Source organism: Anopheles moucheti, chromosome 2, assembly GCF_943734755.1.
Source record: "Anopheles moucheti chromosome 2, idAnoMoucSN_F20_07, whole genome shotgun sequence".
Taxonomy (NCBI): Eukaryota; Metazoa; Arthropoda; class Insecta; order Diptera; family Culicidae; genus Anopheles; species Anopheles moucheti.
Genome location: NC_069140.1, coordinates 25,872,734 through 25,886,930, shown reverse-complemented (window position 1 = coordinate 25,886,930; position 14,197 = coordinate 25,872,734). Strand labels below are relative to the sequence as shown.

General features: G+C 47.3%; 6 protein-coding genes across 6 annotated transcripts in view; 2 read left to right on the top strand and 4 right to left on the bottom strand.

Moving 5' to 3' along the window:
• Nucleotides 1-2,020: 2,020 nt before the first annotated feature.
• On the bottom strand, nucleotides 2,021-3,667 carry LOC128298271 (solute carrier family 25 member 45). Its single transcript, XM_053034017.1, has 6 exons — nucleotides 3,583-3,667; nucleotides 3,391-3,503; nucleotides 2,907-3,013; nucleotides 2,700-2,833; nucleotides 2,265-2,626; nucleotides 2,021-2,187 (listed from the first exon to the last, which is right to left on the bottom strand). Exons 1-6 carry the CDS (start codon nucleotides 3,623-3,625, stop codon nucleotides 2,056-2,058), a joined length of 891 nt encoding a protein of 296 aa, XP_052889977.1. The 5' UTR covers nucleotides 3,626-3,667; the 3' UTR covers nucleotides 2,021-2,055.
• Nucleotides 3,668-5,204: 1,537 nt separating this feature from the next.
• LOC128299734 (uncharacterized) lies at nucleotides 5,205-5,906 on the bottom strand. The gene is made up of 2 exons (XM_053035779.1): nucleotides 5,644-5,906; nucleotides 5,205-5,526 (listed from the first exon to the last, which is right to left on the bottom strand). The coding sequence occupies exons 1-2, from the start codon at nucleotides 5,768-5,770 to the stop codon at nucleotides 5,336-5,338; spliced, it is 318 nt and encodes a 105-aa protein (XP_052891739.1). The 5' UTR covers nucleotides 5,771-5,906; the 3' UTR covers nucleotides 5,205-5,335.
• The window catches only part of LOC128299732 (autophagy-related protein 2 homolog A), a 29,634-nt gene continuing 21,247 nt past the window's right edge, over nucleotides 5,811-14,197 (bottom strand). The window contains exons 9-10 of the mRNA XM_053035777.1: nucleotides 12,881-14,188; nucleotides 5,811-5,916 (exon numbers count right to left, since the gene is read on the bottom strand). Coding sequence (XP_052891737.1) covers nucleotides 13,958-14,188 — 231 coding nt within the window. The 3' untranslated portion in view covers nucleotides 5,811-5,916; nucleotides 12,881-13,957. The remainder of the gene's footprint in view (nucleotides 5,917-12,880; nucleotides 14,189-14,197) is intronic.
• LOC128299735 (uncharacterized) lies at nucleotides 7,024-7,426 on the bottom strand. Its single transcript, XM_053035780.1, has 2 exons — nucleotides 7,300-7,426; nucleotides 7,024-7,223 (listed from the first exon to the last, which is right to left on the bottom strand). Exons 1-2 carry the CDS (start codon nucleotides 7,424-7,426, stop codon nucleotides 7,033-7,035), a joined length of 318 nt encoding a protein of 105 aa, XP_052891740.1. The 3' UTR covers nucleotides 7,024-7,032.
• Nucleotides 8,008-8,401, top strand: LOC128299736 (uncharacterized). Its single transcript, XM_053035781.1, has 2 exons — nucleotides 8,008-8,134; nucleotides 8,211-8,401. Exons 1-2 carry the CDS (start codon nucleotides 8,008-8,010, stop codon nucleotides 8,399-8,401), a joined length of 318 nt encoding a protein of 105 aa, XP_052891741.1.
• LOC128299733 (uncharacterized) lies at nucleotides 10,921-13,539 on the top strand. The gene is made up of 2 exons (XM_053035778.1): nucleotides 10,921-11,062; nucleotides 12,931-13,539. Exons 1-2 carry the CDS (start codon nucleotides 10,921-10,923, stop codon nucleotides 13,425-13,427), a joined length of 639 nt encoding a protein of 212 aa, XP_052891738.1. The 3' UTR covers nucleotides 13,428-13,539.

Sequence of the window (14,197 nt, the reverse complement as noted above, 5' to 3'; positions counted from 1 at the left end):
ACAAGAGATAACATCACTTCCCCTCCAGCGTGCACATGGTATCACTGAACGTGAGGGCAGATCTTCTACCATATAGACTATCGATATCACACACTATCAAGCTCATGAGAACGATCGCTAGAGGAAGTGCGACACGGGTGGAATGGAAAGTGTTCTTCATCTCTCTCAAATTCCTCGTCGACGGATACGAAATTCCATACAAACAGCCCGTTTTCAGATTCGCGCTACCAAGAGAGCATCCAAAACAAGAGATAACATCACTTCCCCTCCAGCGTGCACATGGTATCACTGAACGTGAGGGCAGATCTTCTACCATATAGGCTATCGATATCACACACTATCAAGCTCATGAGAACGATCGCAAGAGGAAGTGCGACACGGGTGGAATGGAAAGTGTTCTTGATCTCTCTCAAATTCCTCGTCGACGGATACGAAATTCCATACAAACAGCCCGTTTTCAGATTCGCGCTACTAAGAGAGCATCCAAAACAAGAGATAACATCACTTCCCCTCCAGCGTGCACATGGTATCACTGAACGTGAGGGCAGATCTTCTACCATATAGGCTATCGATATCACACACTATCAAGCTCATGAGAACGATCGCAAGAGGAAGTGCGACACGGGTGGAATGGAAAGTGTTCTTGATCTCTCTCAAATTCCTCGTCGACGGATACGAAATTCCATACAAACAGCCCGTTTTCAGATTCGCGCTACTAAGAGAGCATCCAAAACAAGAGATAACATCACTTCCCCTCCAGCGTGCACATGGTATCACTGAACGTGAGGGCAGATCTTCTACCATATAGGCTATCGATATCACACACTATCAAGCTCATGAGAACGATCGCAAGAGGAAGTGCGACACGGGTGGAATGGAAAGTGTTCTTCATCTCTCTCAAACTCCTCGTCGACGGATACGAAATTCCATACAAACAGCCCGTTTTCAGATTTTCGCTACCAAGAGAGCATCTAAAACAAGAGATAACATCACTTCCCCTCCAGCGTGCACATGGTATCACTGAACGTGAGGGCAGATCTTCTACCATATAGGCTATCGATATCACACACTATCAAGCTCATGAGAACGATCGCAAGAGGAAGTGCGACACGGGTGGAATGGAAAGTGTTCTTGATCTCTCTCAAATTCCTCGTCGACGGATACGAAATTCCATACAAACAGCCCGTTTTCAGATTTTCGCTACTAAGAGAGCATCCAAAACAAGAGATAACATCACTTCCCCTCCAGCGTGCACATGGTATCACTGAACGTGAGGGCAGATCTTCTACCATATAGGCTATCGATATCACACACTATCAAGCTCATGAGAACGATCGCTAGAGGAAGTGCGACACGGGTGGAATGGAAAGTGTTCTTCATCTCTCTCAAACTCCTCGTAGCTTTCGCATGTTCCGTGTTCCGCTCTCGCATATTATCACTGAACGTGAAAGCAAATGTTCTACCATATTGGCTATCAATAGCTCATACTCAAGCTCAAGTTAAAAAATTCAAAGTTTCTATGAGCCAACCTAAGAAGAAGAGAAAATTAAAACAACAAAAATTATTCGAATTTGTAGATAATGATTCCATTTATGTAGTAAATAATGTGGTTCCCAATTGCATGTTATATTGTTTCGGATTTCGTTTACCAATTGTCGTCATGACAGATGCGGATTAGGTTCAGGATATTTCTGAAGGATTGTTTTGGATACAAATCCGTATGATCCTGGAGTAAGGATTGAATCCTGGTTTGATCCGATTAATCCGCCGAACACTAGTCTCAACACTACAACGAGGAAAGAACACCTGAGTACACTGTTCGTTCAGCGTTAGCGCCAAATATCGAGCGCTGTATGATTTATTACACAGACTTAATAGTAGATTATTGGATATTAAGGTACAAATATTATACATCATGTAGATAACCGTAAATTTCTATCCACTCTATATACAACCTTGATATTATTCGACACTGTAAACCTTTCCATTCACGCAACATATTAGCATATGTAGAGGGGGGAGCTGGGGATGATCGATATCGATCGGCGTATCTATTCACTTCTCATCTAGCAAGTGGTGACACTTCTCCAAACAGTACTCATACCCGAGAAAGGTGGCCGAATTGACGGGTGCCGCACGGGCAATAATGACCAGGCTGCCCCGAAACAGTGAGCGCCATCCATGTTTCTACAAGTGGTATGAACATTCTAGTGAGCAAAACCCTACTTCCCGGCAAGTACTGATGCTCCCATCCTACTACTTACCTTGATCATCGATCGGAAACAGTGCATCATGCTCTTGTGCACGGAAGGATCCGTTTCTGCCTGCATGACCGTTTTCACCACGTCGAACGGCACGATGAACATCCACGAGGCAACACCGGCAACGGCACCGGCCGTCGCTATCAACGATGCTTGGAGAGCACCACCGATCGGTACCCCGGTAAGCCGTTCCTTGCTGAGTCGGTGCAACCGTTCCTCAATTTCCAGCATGTACTCATACACGTACATATACACGCCGTACGGTAGCACGTCACGGAACATCATCGGCGTGATGCCACGATAAATTCCCGAGAAGCCTTCACGCCGGAAAATGTCCTTCAGGCAGGCCCACGGATGACCAATAACTGTTAAAAAAAAAAACAATTGAACGCATGAGCACCGTATTCGTTATCCATTTAGAATGTGGCTACTACTCACAGGATAGGGTCTGCAGGCGTACCTTTACCACCTCGATCGGGCAGGCAAGAAACACCTGAGCCAGTCCGGCCATGGAACCTGCCAGGAATACATGCTTTCTCCAGTAAGCCTTCCGGAGACGATCCGATCGCGTGCTGCAATCACACAACGAAGGGTAAAAACATCATCCGAAAAGGAAGATCTGCGCTCCGATCGTCCGCTACTTACTGCTTCTGTAGATAGCGCAAATGAGAACCGTACACGGCAAAGACGACCGAATTCAAGCCGCCGTTCGATAGGAGCGGGAAGTACATTCCACGATAGAATCCTCGGAGCTGCGGCAAATCAGAGGGGAAGGAAAACAAAACAGATACGTGAGACACATCACCACAAGACGCGGACCAGGCGACGAATGAATGAATTGGGAAGCTGCGATCGACCCTGACCGTCGTCATCATCATCACCCATCGGGGCTTGGATCTGACTGTGTGTGTGTGTATGTATTGGCCGGTGAAGTTCTAATTTTGGCCCCGTAGGAAGTGACTTCCGTGCGGCGGTGGCGTTGGGGTTTTCATACGATGTTTATAGCGCTCCCTCGCTGCTGCTGCACGCGTCCACAGCGCTAGGATTAATTTCGCACTGGCGTCGTCTGTGTCTGATGAGGTTTTGTGAGGACCGTTTACCGTGACGTTTGGCCGTGCGGACCACTTACACCGTTGTTGCGTATAATGATGTTGTACATAGCGCTACCCATGCCGTAGTTGGAGTTCTGCTGCCATGCCTTAATAGTGTCCATCGGATGGCCAACCAGCAAACCGCAGGCCCCTGTACGAAACGAAACGAAAGCAAGAGACGTTTTGTGTTGAGGAATTCCACCAAATAACGAACATCCCGCGTCACTCACCACCGAAGGAACCGGCAATGAAATCGCACAGCACCGGATTCATTTTCCACAACAGCGGGACACAGCAGCAGCAGCAGATCGACAACACTGCTCCGATGAACGATCCTCGGCACAACTGTCCGCCACACTAACGCCACACCGGGTGCGCTGGGATGGGTTCGTACACCTCGTCGGCACCAAACATCGTTCTCACGTGTTCCGAACAACATCATCACCTACGCCAACGCCAACGACGACCAACAACATACGACAATGGTGTGTAGTGCGCTCTCGCGTGTATGTTTATGTCTGTGTCGTTTGTCGTGAAATTTCGCGCTTTTCACAGGACACGATTCTCAGTCCGTTTGGTTTCGTGTGCGGTGTGAGCGCGTTGGCGTCCGTTTCGCAGTTGCCGTCAGCTGTTGATGTCTCAAGTACATACTGCGCGTTGATAAGTAATTCTTCGCCAGAGCTTCTCGCACGTGATCGCGAGCCGATGTGCAGTGCGGTGCATTCATACGCGCGCAGTGCAGTAGAAAGGTGTAAGAAGGTGCCATTTGGATGCCGCTTGCGAAGATGCCATTAACGTTCTGTCTTATCTCTCCCCGGGTGCTATTGCGAGTGTGCAACACAATTAACTCTCGTTTGATAGTGAATCATGCTTGGTGTTTAACAGATTTCTACTTCTACTTTCGACGTGTGTCCCACCAGGAATTCGTGTAAGGCGAGGATGTGTGGCACTTCTTCTACTCCGAGTTATCAGTGCTAGTGGGGACAAGTGCTATGAGATACGGGATCGCCGAGGAAGCGATAATTTGTTGTGCGATACGAGTAATTACACACCTGCCACCTGCTGTTCCATCTCAAACAAGGCCTCAGTCTCTGTGCTTTCTCTTGTTTTGCTTTGAGGTGACGGAATACACAAAGATCTCTAAGTTCTCTAGAAAGTATCTCTAGATTCGCTCCGGAAGGTGTTGTGGAAGGTACAAAGCTTCATAGCATGTAAGAAACTGTGGCCTTAAGTTGCTAAAAGAACCTCGAAAGGGTTGGAGAGCACGGATTGTGATCAGTGAAACAGGAGATTGTTTCCCTGGGAAAATCCGTAGGACTGCAGGTGGACCGCGAGAGATTTAAAACAGCCGATATATCGGGTCTATATTCACAGCAGCAGTAAATGAATTTTGAAGAGGGTTGATAGAGGTCGTCCGGTGACTTTCTCTACAGGATTTAAAAAGTGGAAGAATGTCTATGCAATGCGAAAGAAAATGATTGTGATTTTAACAAACTACAAACCGGTGATGTTTTGATACTTGAAACGTATCTCAATGGACAAAAACATACATTGATGAAATACGTGCAAGATTAGGGGACTTGAATTGAACTTGTATCTCGCGTAATCCGGTACTGAACTTCTTTTGTGATATTAGCACCTCAAGAAGCTTTTCTTTTGTTCATCTACACTCATGGCTGCCTTATCGACTTAAATAAGACTCAGCAGCTGGTAAGCAATTTTATATAGGAGGCGCGCATAGGTACAATCTTAACATGTTAACTACTAGCTATAGATCCGCTTTCGAGATTACTTAAGATCATTAATGATGTACTTGTAAAATGGTTTTAGTACAACAAACTATTTCAGAAAGTCAATGAATGTTTGGTTTTGATTTATTTAAAAAAAATCAGCAAATTCCACACAACAATCAACCGAAGAATGAAGGAGTCGAAGCGTAAGGTCTTTAAATCACAACGGAGATTAAGGAGTTCCACCGTCTGTCTAGATGACTTCGGCCAACTTGGCAGCCAACGTGGCATCACCCTGAATCTCAAGTTTACCCTGCGTTAGCGCATCGCCCACGGACAGCGTACGGGCACTGACCGCGATCAGGTCCTCCACGGTCAGGGTAACAGTCACGTCCGGTGTCGCCGTCGTGCCCTTCTCCACCTTCAACTGCTTCAGATCGATCACTGCACACGCAACACAGCCACGCAGCAAACAAACACACACACACATACAAAACACATCGATTAGGGAAAAATAATTACTACACCACTGCGCCCCGAGGGGTTTCCCTTCTTGCTTACCATACTGCTCAACTCCGGATGCGGTTTTGATGTTAAACTGGAACACTCCCAGCACCTTCCGGGGTCCGTTCGGATCGACGGCAGCGACCCGAGCCTTCACCTTTTCGATAACCGTTTCGAGCGACATGACGACTGCGCGGTCTTATTACTGTTACGTGCCCAAAGCGCAAACAACCCGACTGGACCGCGAGGATCTCCCGATGGTGGTTTTATAGCACCTTGCAACAGTCGCGTACCCCTAGGGGCGGTTCACTTGCACCCGCGGCGTCGGCACTGAGATGTAGGTAGACACACATATTAGATTGGCCTTAAGATCTTCGACCCAACCCAAACCGTTGATGATTAGTGAACAATCGACCGATGGGCGGAAGACGCCAAGCTTCACCCGGCTCCACAAACACACCTTCCGACGACACATCGGTGTGTAGACCCACCCCTGGGCTAAGATGGCTATCTTATCTTGTTAACTTTTGGCCAAACAGATAACAGAACATGGCACGTAGGGGAGACCGCATCGTCTCTACTGAAGTGGTTGCACGGTACGAACAAGTCATCATCCACAATCGGGTTCCTTCTTCGAGTACTCCCGCCGGAACCGGTGTACTTTTAATTGGATTATTGAGCGTGAATTGAGCGAGCGACCCAGGTTCCCACCAACCGTGGCCGAACCATTCCGTCGTCAGTCAATTGGATGTCGTTTGTGGTGCGGTTCACGATGTTCGGTAGCAGCAGGTGCATGCACTACTACCACACTGTTGAAAGATCGTTGTTGCGATCGTACACACGATCGTTGGATGAGATGCAGCAGCATGTGTGAAGATTTCTGGTGGGTTTAATGTCCGCTGAAGAAGTACAAATATAAGCCTCGCTTAATCCAATTATCAAATTAAGGTTAAGCTATCGCCCAAACACCTTTATGCAACTGTCGGCGATGAAGATAAGCTTGCCGCATCAGCGCTAATGAGACAGCATATAACTGTAACGAAAGTCGCACACCGGGTGATTTATTTGGGAGCAAGAAACTGCTTATGATAAGGCCCTTAATTTGGACAATTACTCGCTGCAATTGATTATCAAAATTGCAATTGGTTCAAGGTAATGTCCAGCTCCAGCCGGTTATCTGATTAGCGCAATCACACCAAAAAAAACACGCACACGGAAAGTTGAGTTTGAGAATGACAGGCAGAAAACTTGGAACAATACACGATCGATAGAGCTTGAGCTGTGGAAGCGTGTGACTACACCGCCCACTCCGTTACCTAAGAGCTGCATTTTACATAGCAAATACACTCTCGAGAAGCCCCAGAACGCGATTCGAAGTAGCTTGGAGATGTAGGAGAAGGTACTCCAAATATTTTTATTTTTAACCAAATCAGTCAGTCTCTTCGTTTAGATCGCATCGACCAGCGCCTGGAACAGGTTCTGATCACCGGTCATGGATACCTTGCCTTGGGCAACGGCATCCTTCACCGGGACCTGCTTCGTACCGATGGCGATAAAGTCCTCATCCTTCAGGTTGATCACCACATCGGGCGAGCCGGCCTTACCATCCGACACCTTCAGGGCCTTCAGGTCGACAACTGTTTGGGGATAGAGAAGAGAAGCCTTAGTACTACGGGATCTGAAGGGACATCCCGATAATGAGCAGCTACTTACTGATTTCGTGCAAGCCGTCGGCAGCTTCAATGTTCAGCTGGAACACACCGAGTACCTTGCGCGGACCGTTCGGGTCAATCGCGGCAACGCGGGCCTTAATTTTCTCGATCACAGCGTCGCACTTCATGATGATGCAGATGAGGTTGGTGGTGAGTTCTTTGCACGAAAACGTCCTACAAGGCACTGTACCCTGCCAAACGGTGGACTATGCTGTTTTATAGCAAACGAAACCTGCAGTAGACAAACACCGCAAGGCCTAGGATAATCCGTGGGGGGGGGGATGTCTATTTTTATCAACACCCGTACACCCTTGTTCTTAACCCGCACCGAAAGAGGGATCCAAATTCGGAAAACCTGGATTAATGCATGTCTTCAGCTCCGAACGCATAATATAATCCATGGTTAATCGGACACGATACACGGCTCGGGATTAACCACCTGTAGACAAAACAAAAAACATCCTATGGTACGATGTGTGACTTCAATGCCAACGGATTTGCAGGTGCACACGTCATCATCGGGTCGTCGGGTGTGTCGGACCTCTTGCCACTATCTAATGACGTGTTGATTTCCGTCAGTAAGATATTGCTATAAAAAGATGCACAAATTATGCAGCAGAGCAGATCGCAAACGTGCCACAGTTCCTGTTCTGTCTTCGGTTATTAAAGGTTTCCTTCCTGAACGGCATATCACTACTATATCCTCACCATGAAGTGCGACGCTGTGATCGAGAAAATCAAGGCCCGCGTTGCCGCGATTGACCCGAACGGTCCGCGCAAGGTACTCGGTGTGTTCCAGCTGAACATTGAAGCTGCCGACGGCTTGCACGAAATCAGTAAGTAGCTGCTCATCATCGGGATGTCCCTTCAGTTCCCGGAGTACTAAGGCTTCTCTTCTCTAACCGCAAACAGTTGTCGACCTAAAGGCCCTAAAGGTGTCGGATGGTAAGGCCGGCTCGCCCGATGTGGTGATCAACCTGAAGGATGAGGACTTTATCGCCATCGGTACGAAGCAGGTCCCGGTGAAGGATGCCGTTGCCCAGGGCAAGGTATCCATGACCGGTGATCAGAACCTGTTCCAGGCGCTGGTCGATGCGATCTAAGAAATGCGGGCAAGCATTAAACGTAACCATGTACTGGCTTTTTTTGCAATAAACGTCCTTATTTTTATGTTCATAACTTGATTCGATCATCGTGAGAGATCGTCTACATTCGAAACGCTACTGCTGTGCCAAGTCATCTCCGTCAGACATTCGGTTGTGCATGGATCGGACCGATATCAACGGGTTGTTTGGTGTCATTTTAATGAGCTCACTAGAATATCACGAGTATTGCCTGAGGTACGCTCTAGTACAATCATCATTGTGGCGGTTCCAAACACTTAATACAATGTTGAATTAGTGTAGTTCTTTGAAAATTTGATTTGGAAAGGGAAGGAAGACAAGGTTGTATACATTGCTTATTTACAGAGATAAGACATCAGGCATACAATCTCCAATATATCAACGTGCAGAGTGAGTCACGCTGAATCGATACATTAGCCGTAAAGCAGCTGATGCTATTTGGCTTTATAGTTTGACTAAACATAACTATATATGTTTTATGAAAATATCGATAAGCAACTAAGCACTTCAAACAAAAGGAAAGCGATTCGGTCATTATGGAAGATAATACCGCCAAATCGAAGATGTATTTTATTTATTGAAATAAAACAAAAAAGCACAGCGACCAAAGAATCGCACACAAAGAAGGGAACTAAATGAAAATCATTCATTAACAACTAATTTCCGTGCCGTTCGATCGTGCCCCACCGATGATACCCATTTAACGCTTATCGTTACGGTTCTGCCATCCACTTAACGTTGCTTCCTACCAACAGAGTGTGTGCCCCACACAGGTGTGCATGGTTAAAGCTTTGACCACAAGAAACCATTTTCCCACCATTAGCTCAACATAGCCCAGCGAAATAACTAATAGGAAAGGAGCTAGACAAACAACCGGCGCAAACACACGCACAAAAACCAAAAACCCAAACACATCGACATATGCGAACAACCCGTCCGTCGGTCCACAGCCACAACCTGGCCACCTGGCTGGGGGATGGGGATAAAGGAGACGAAACCATAACCTATTCCTAATCGGCAGCGGAACGATGCCGATGTGATCGGTCGTGATAAACAACACAACCAACTCACTCACTCCCATCATTTGTGGCCGCTTCTCGTCCGTTGATCCATTTCCAATTAGCTAATCGTCGATCATTCTGACAGGTTGAAGGGTTAAAACCTCGTACGGATTTTACCTCTCATAGCGGCAAACGGAAGCTGTTGATGGAACAAGAACAGCAACGAGATAGGGGAAAAGTACCGCTAGCCACAGACACAACCTGATTGCGACAAGAAACCGGTGCCGTGTGTCCACAGCAGCTAGAACACGCATTAATTCCTCCCCCGGGAGGTGAGTGGCTGTCGGTGGTCGTGGATTAGCGCGTCGTCTTAACGGCGCACGGCATATTTTCTAATAGAAAGGGGATACCGAAAAACAAAAGATGAAAAAACACACCATCCGGGTGGAAAAAAGTGACCCAGCATGCCGCTCCATGCCATGTTTTCCCTGGAGCGAGTGGAGCACCGCGGCACTGAAGGTGGATGATCACGCTGTCTCCCACCGTCTGGGATCGGTTCGGTTAGATTCTTCTCTTCTTCTGTGGGGGATGGACGAGGCGATGGTTTTGTGGAGAGCGTGTAATGTAGTGGCCCGAAAAAGAGTGCGAAAACGATCATCTAAAGATGGGATGGATGATGATGATCATCATCATCAGCGAGAAGCCGAAGGAGACGACGATATGCTACCGCCCCCCAAACCACGAAGGAACGAGTGGAAAACGAGGCTCCAGAAATGCGGCTTTCTTTGCGTCAGGAAATTATAATAAACATGCACAGCGAAAAAAACATCCACACACACGCGCTTGCGCTCGGGAGATTGGACTGGGGAGTTAGTGACCCGCCGGATCGGAACGTGTTCGCGCGACTTCCATGGCAAGCGGGAGTGGAGCGATAGAAGGCCTGAAGGAGAGAAAGGCTTCGGGGGGGAACACCGATTGAGGGTGAAATTCGTTGCCGAGCACGCGATCTCGAATTGACGTTGCATCCGAACGCGGACGGGTTTTGGGCCCCGGGAAGCCCAGCTCACCGCCCATGTTGAAGATCGAACATTGGTTCTCGCGGGTTGACACACTTGGAACGGGCATCAGTCGAAACGAGCTGCTTGAACCGATCGGTTTTATCGCGATCGCGCCTACGGAAGACTTTCGCACAATTCGCCAACGCACCCCTCTGCAAAGTGAGCGATCATAAAGTAAAAGGTTGTGCAGTAATAAAGGTGCATTCCCAGCGTGGCTGACCAGTGACGTGAAGATACGTGCGCCGGTGTAATCGTAACGTGACACACAAAACAACTGCAAATCGCTTGCAACGGGAAGGACAGAAAATAAAACAAACAAAAAAAGCAAACAACAGTGTTAACCGCAAATCCCCTACTTTCGCCACGGGACGATTCTCCGGCGAGAATAAAGCGTGAACGGTTCATCGGGTAGCGGGTTGCAGTCAAAGCAGCGTTGCGGATGGCATCGATAAGGCACACGGTTCGACCGGCATGGCCGTTACCGTTGCAGCTGATAATCGGCGGCCTTTGTGTGCTGCTGATGCTACAGGATCATCCCCATCATGTGGCGGAGGCCACGATACCGACGATTGATAATATCGGTAATACCCCTGACTGAAAACACCTGTCGGGTAGGGAATATATTATTCGCAGCCCATGACGCCACACGGTGGACGACACGGCGCTAGGTTTTTTGTTGTTATTTTTGATTCGGCTTGTAAGGCCCGTGACTAAGACGAACCCACCCGAACTCATCACGGGTGGGAGGAACCGGGATCAGTGGAAACTTGTGGCAATGAAATCAAAAGCTTGCAAAAGCAACACTTTCACTGCGCCCGCTTGCAGTTTACTGAAACAAACCGATAATGAAAATACTTCGTGTCCATTTGAAAAAATGTGGTGTTACCGTGTTTAGATAATTGAATCAAATTTAAATTCTACAAAATACGATTAAAATCTGGTTACGTAACACACGCCGTTGGGTTATAATTAAACCCCTTTCTGAGTGTGTTTCCAACTACGGACAATCTTATCGGAATGGAGAGTGGTGCAAGTGCTATAACATTACGCTGGTACTACAACTCATTGGAACTCTCAAGTGGCCCCCGGTACAAGGGATCAATAAAAATTTACAGCTAGCCATTGGTACAATCATATCACGAGACTTTCAAGTGGCTGTACTTTGCACCACAATGCACCAGCAGATAGTCAGTTGCTTTGGGTTCACCAACGCGAGGAACACTCTGGAATCGATTCAATGCATCTAGAAGTGTTATAAAATAGGCATCACCAGGAACAGGTTGTCAGGAACTGTTCTTAGACCTCGCGACGCTGCTTGTGTGGTCAAGCATGTATGTAGGAAGTAAGATGTAGCATTCAAAGCTGGAGTTATACAAATTAATAGACGCGAGATGTCCTCGATGTCCTCGAAAAATGTTTTGGTGATGCGGATCTCACAACTTCCTCGCACTCGTGGCAGAGGTTAGACAGTATCCGTTGCATCAGTTGCTAGGACATCAACGCCCCATTATTACCGGTGAAGAAACTCTATTTAATCCAAAATTCCCAATCTCCCAGAAGACCCTTTTTCTCCCTTGGAGAAGCAATTTCTCTTGTGAGGATTTCACGATTTCACGAGAGATTTGCAATATACGCGCTTTCCTTGGTATTTCAATTAATCAAAGATGCGCTCACCCACACTGTGCACTTTCTATATAAAGAAAGAACCCGGAACTATAACCCCGCATTTTGGGAGGGACATCAAAAAAAGGAGAACACAAGAAGAAACGCACCTTTTACCGCCGACTGGTGCGTTGTGCGTGGGATGAAGGAAAAAGTTAATTGATTCCGGCCACACGAAGTTGCACACAAAATGTTATAAAAGTACAAGGAGAGCAAGAAGCCATCTTTCGAATGTGCCAGATATCGGAGTAGCGACAGCATCCGGTATGGCCATTCGAAGATTACTAGAGAAACCAAAAAAAAAACTCCATCTTGGCGTCGTCAACCGGCTGCTAGTGTTGTTGGTTGTTTTATTTTTGTGCGTCGAAGGTTTTCTTTGCAGCTAAAATCCGAATGCGATGATGGTCAAGGTTTTTGTGTGTTGACGAACTGTACGGGAGTTCAGACGACAAGGTGGTTTAGTAATAGTAGCATCATTCCACCACACGATAGAACGAACACCAAACAGTTCTATCCAAACACAAGGAATTAAAGTTAAGAGAAGGACACTAAAAACTACAAAGGCTAGTTTTGCCTAACTCTCTTAATTGCAGAAACCTGGAGCAACTTTTCAAAATCTAGACATATCGGGATATTATTCAAAAGCTTAAAAATCTAACATGGGACGGAAACAAAACCACAACGACAATAATTCTCTTTCCCACCACCAACTGATAAGTTTCATTAATATCACTTACCTGAAACGGCGTGACTCCCTTCGTTCCTTCGTTTCTCATATCCTTCGCAGTGAAAATTCTACAATCGCCCGTCGTGCAGCAACTGATTCTTCCGCGACCACTGGTAGCCGCCGATCCGAGTGTTGTTGCAGACGAACCAGCAGCAATGCCAGCCCCGGTCAAGATGGATCCCAAAAAACCATCGCACATGAGCGACGAAAAGGCAAAAGCGTCTTCGAAAGACGGTGCCCAGGATGAAACGGTCCGCACGTTCCTGATACCGCGCACCCGCTCGCTACCGGGTTGTCCGCTGTGCGATGCATCGGTGTACAGCTACTGTGACGAAAAGGTGTACCATGATGCGTGCTGCTGCGGTTCGATCAATGGTGCGGCACCGTTCGGCGGTGGTGGTGGATTTGGCGGGTTCGGTGGATTCGGTCGGCAAGGTGTCGGTCGACAAGGTTTCGGTGGTGGCGGTTGTGGATACCAGGGCTGTTCGTTCCTGTACGCCAACTCCTGCTACGAACACCAGTTGATAGTGAACTGTTGCTGCAATTCGCCATACTAGGCTACATCGGATGCAAGCGTGCTGCATATTCGGATACCGTCAGTCAGTGGGAACGGGGTTTGATTTCACGAAATTACTTGCTCCTGACTTTAATGTTCTTCAATTTCGCGGCCCTGCCTGTCTCGTATCTATCACTTACTTCTCAATAGGGGTGGTTAGTGTTTAAGTTTCGTTTCGTCGCGTGCCGAAAGGGACAAAGTATTATTATGAATCTTGGTGGATTCCTATTTATACAGCTGCCTTAGTTTAGTAGGGTTCTTATCCACCCTTTCATCAGATAGAGAGAGATAGAGAGATAGAGAATGCAAACATTGAAGCCCACACGCACTAAGCTAAGGAGTAAAATAAACAAATAAAAGCGATCATCGATCGCACTCACTCTCTATGGAACACATTCTTCTTTTTCGTCTTCTCCTTCTGGCTAACATAAAAATTATATCTAATTAGAAAAAAAAAGTTCGCTTCGATTGCGAACATGATCACCGTTATCTTCCCGTCACACGATATATATCACGTGCCTTTCACAGCAATTACTCCACATCGTCCTTATACTTTTCCCGCGCTTCAGCACGTGCATCCGGTACGAGCTGATTTTTGACACCGCCGAGCACGTTGCTCGTGGCTTGAGTGGCCAACACAATGGGCTGCACCACGATCGGGGGTATTTGACGCATTACCGCACCAACGGCTCCCGTGTAACCTTTCTGATCATGCTCGAGGGCAGTGATCTCCACTAGATTGTGTGCCGTCTCCGTGATTCCCTGTGCAAT

Excerpts from the sequence above, each read along its gene's own strand:
- LOC128299735 (XM_053035780.1), bottom strand. The coding sequence starts at position 7,426 with ATGAAGTGCGACGCTGTGATCGAGAAAATTAAGGCCCGCGTTGCCGCG. Across the intron at positions 7,224-7,299 it reads CGACGGCTTGCACGAAATCA|TTGTCGACCTGAAGGCCCTG; the intron begins GTAAGTAGCTGC and ends ATCCCCAAACAG.
- LOC128298271 (XM_053034017.1), bottom strand. The coding sequence starts at position 3,625 with ATGAATCCGGTGCTGTGCGATTTCATTGCCGGTTCCTTCGGTG. Across the intron at positions 2,627-2,699 it reads ACGCCTGCAGACCCTATCCT|TTATTGGTCATCCGTGGGCC; the intron begins GTGAGTAGTAGC and ends TTTTTTTAACAG. Across the intron at positions 2,188-2,264 it reads GTTTCCGATCGATGATCAAG|AAACATGGATGGCGCTCACT; the intron begins GTAAGTAGTAGG and ends TACCACTTGTAG.
- LOC128299733 (XM_053035778.1), top strand. The coding sequence starts at position 10,921 with ATGGCATCGATAAGGCACACGGTTCGACCGGCATGGCCGTTACCGTTG. Across the intron at positions 11,063-12,930 it reads ACCGACGATTGATAATATCG|TGAAAATTCTACAATCGCCC; the intron begins GTAATACCCCTG and ends TATCCTTCGCAG.
- LOC128299736 (XM_053035781.1), top strand. The coding sequence starts at position 8,008 with ATGAAGTGCGACGCTGTGATCGAGAAAATCAAGGCCCGCGTTGCCGCG. Across the intron at positions 8,135-8,210 it reads CGACGGCTTGCACGAAATCA|TTGTCGACCTAAAGGCCCTA; the intron begins GTAAGTAGCTGC and ends AACCGCAAACAG.
- LOC128299734 (XM_053035779.1), bottom strand. The coding sequence starts at position 5,770 with ATGTCGCTCGAAACGGTTATCGAAAAGGTGAAGGCTCGGGTCGCTGCC. Across the intron at positions 5,527-5,643 it reads ATCCGGAGTTGAGCAGTATG|TGATCGATCTGAAGCAGTTG; the intron begins GTAAGCAAGAAG and ends TTGCGTGTGCAG.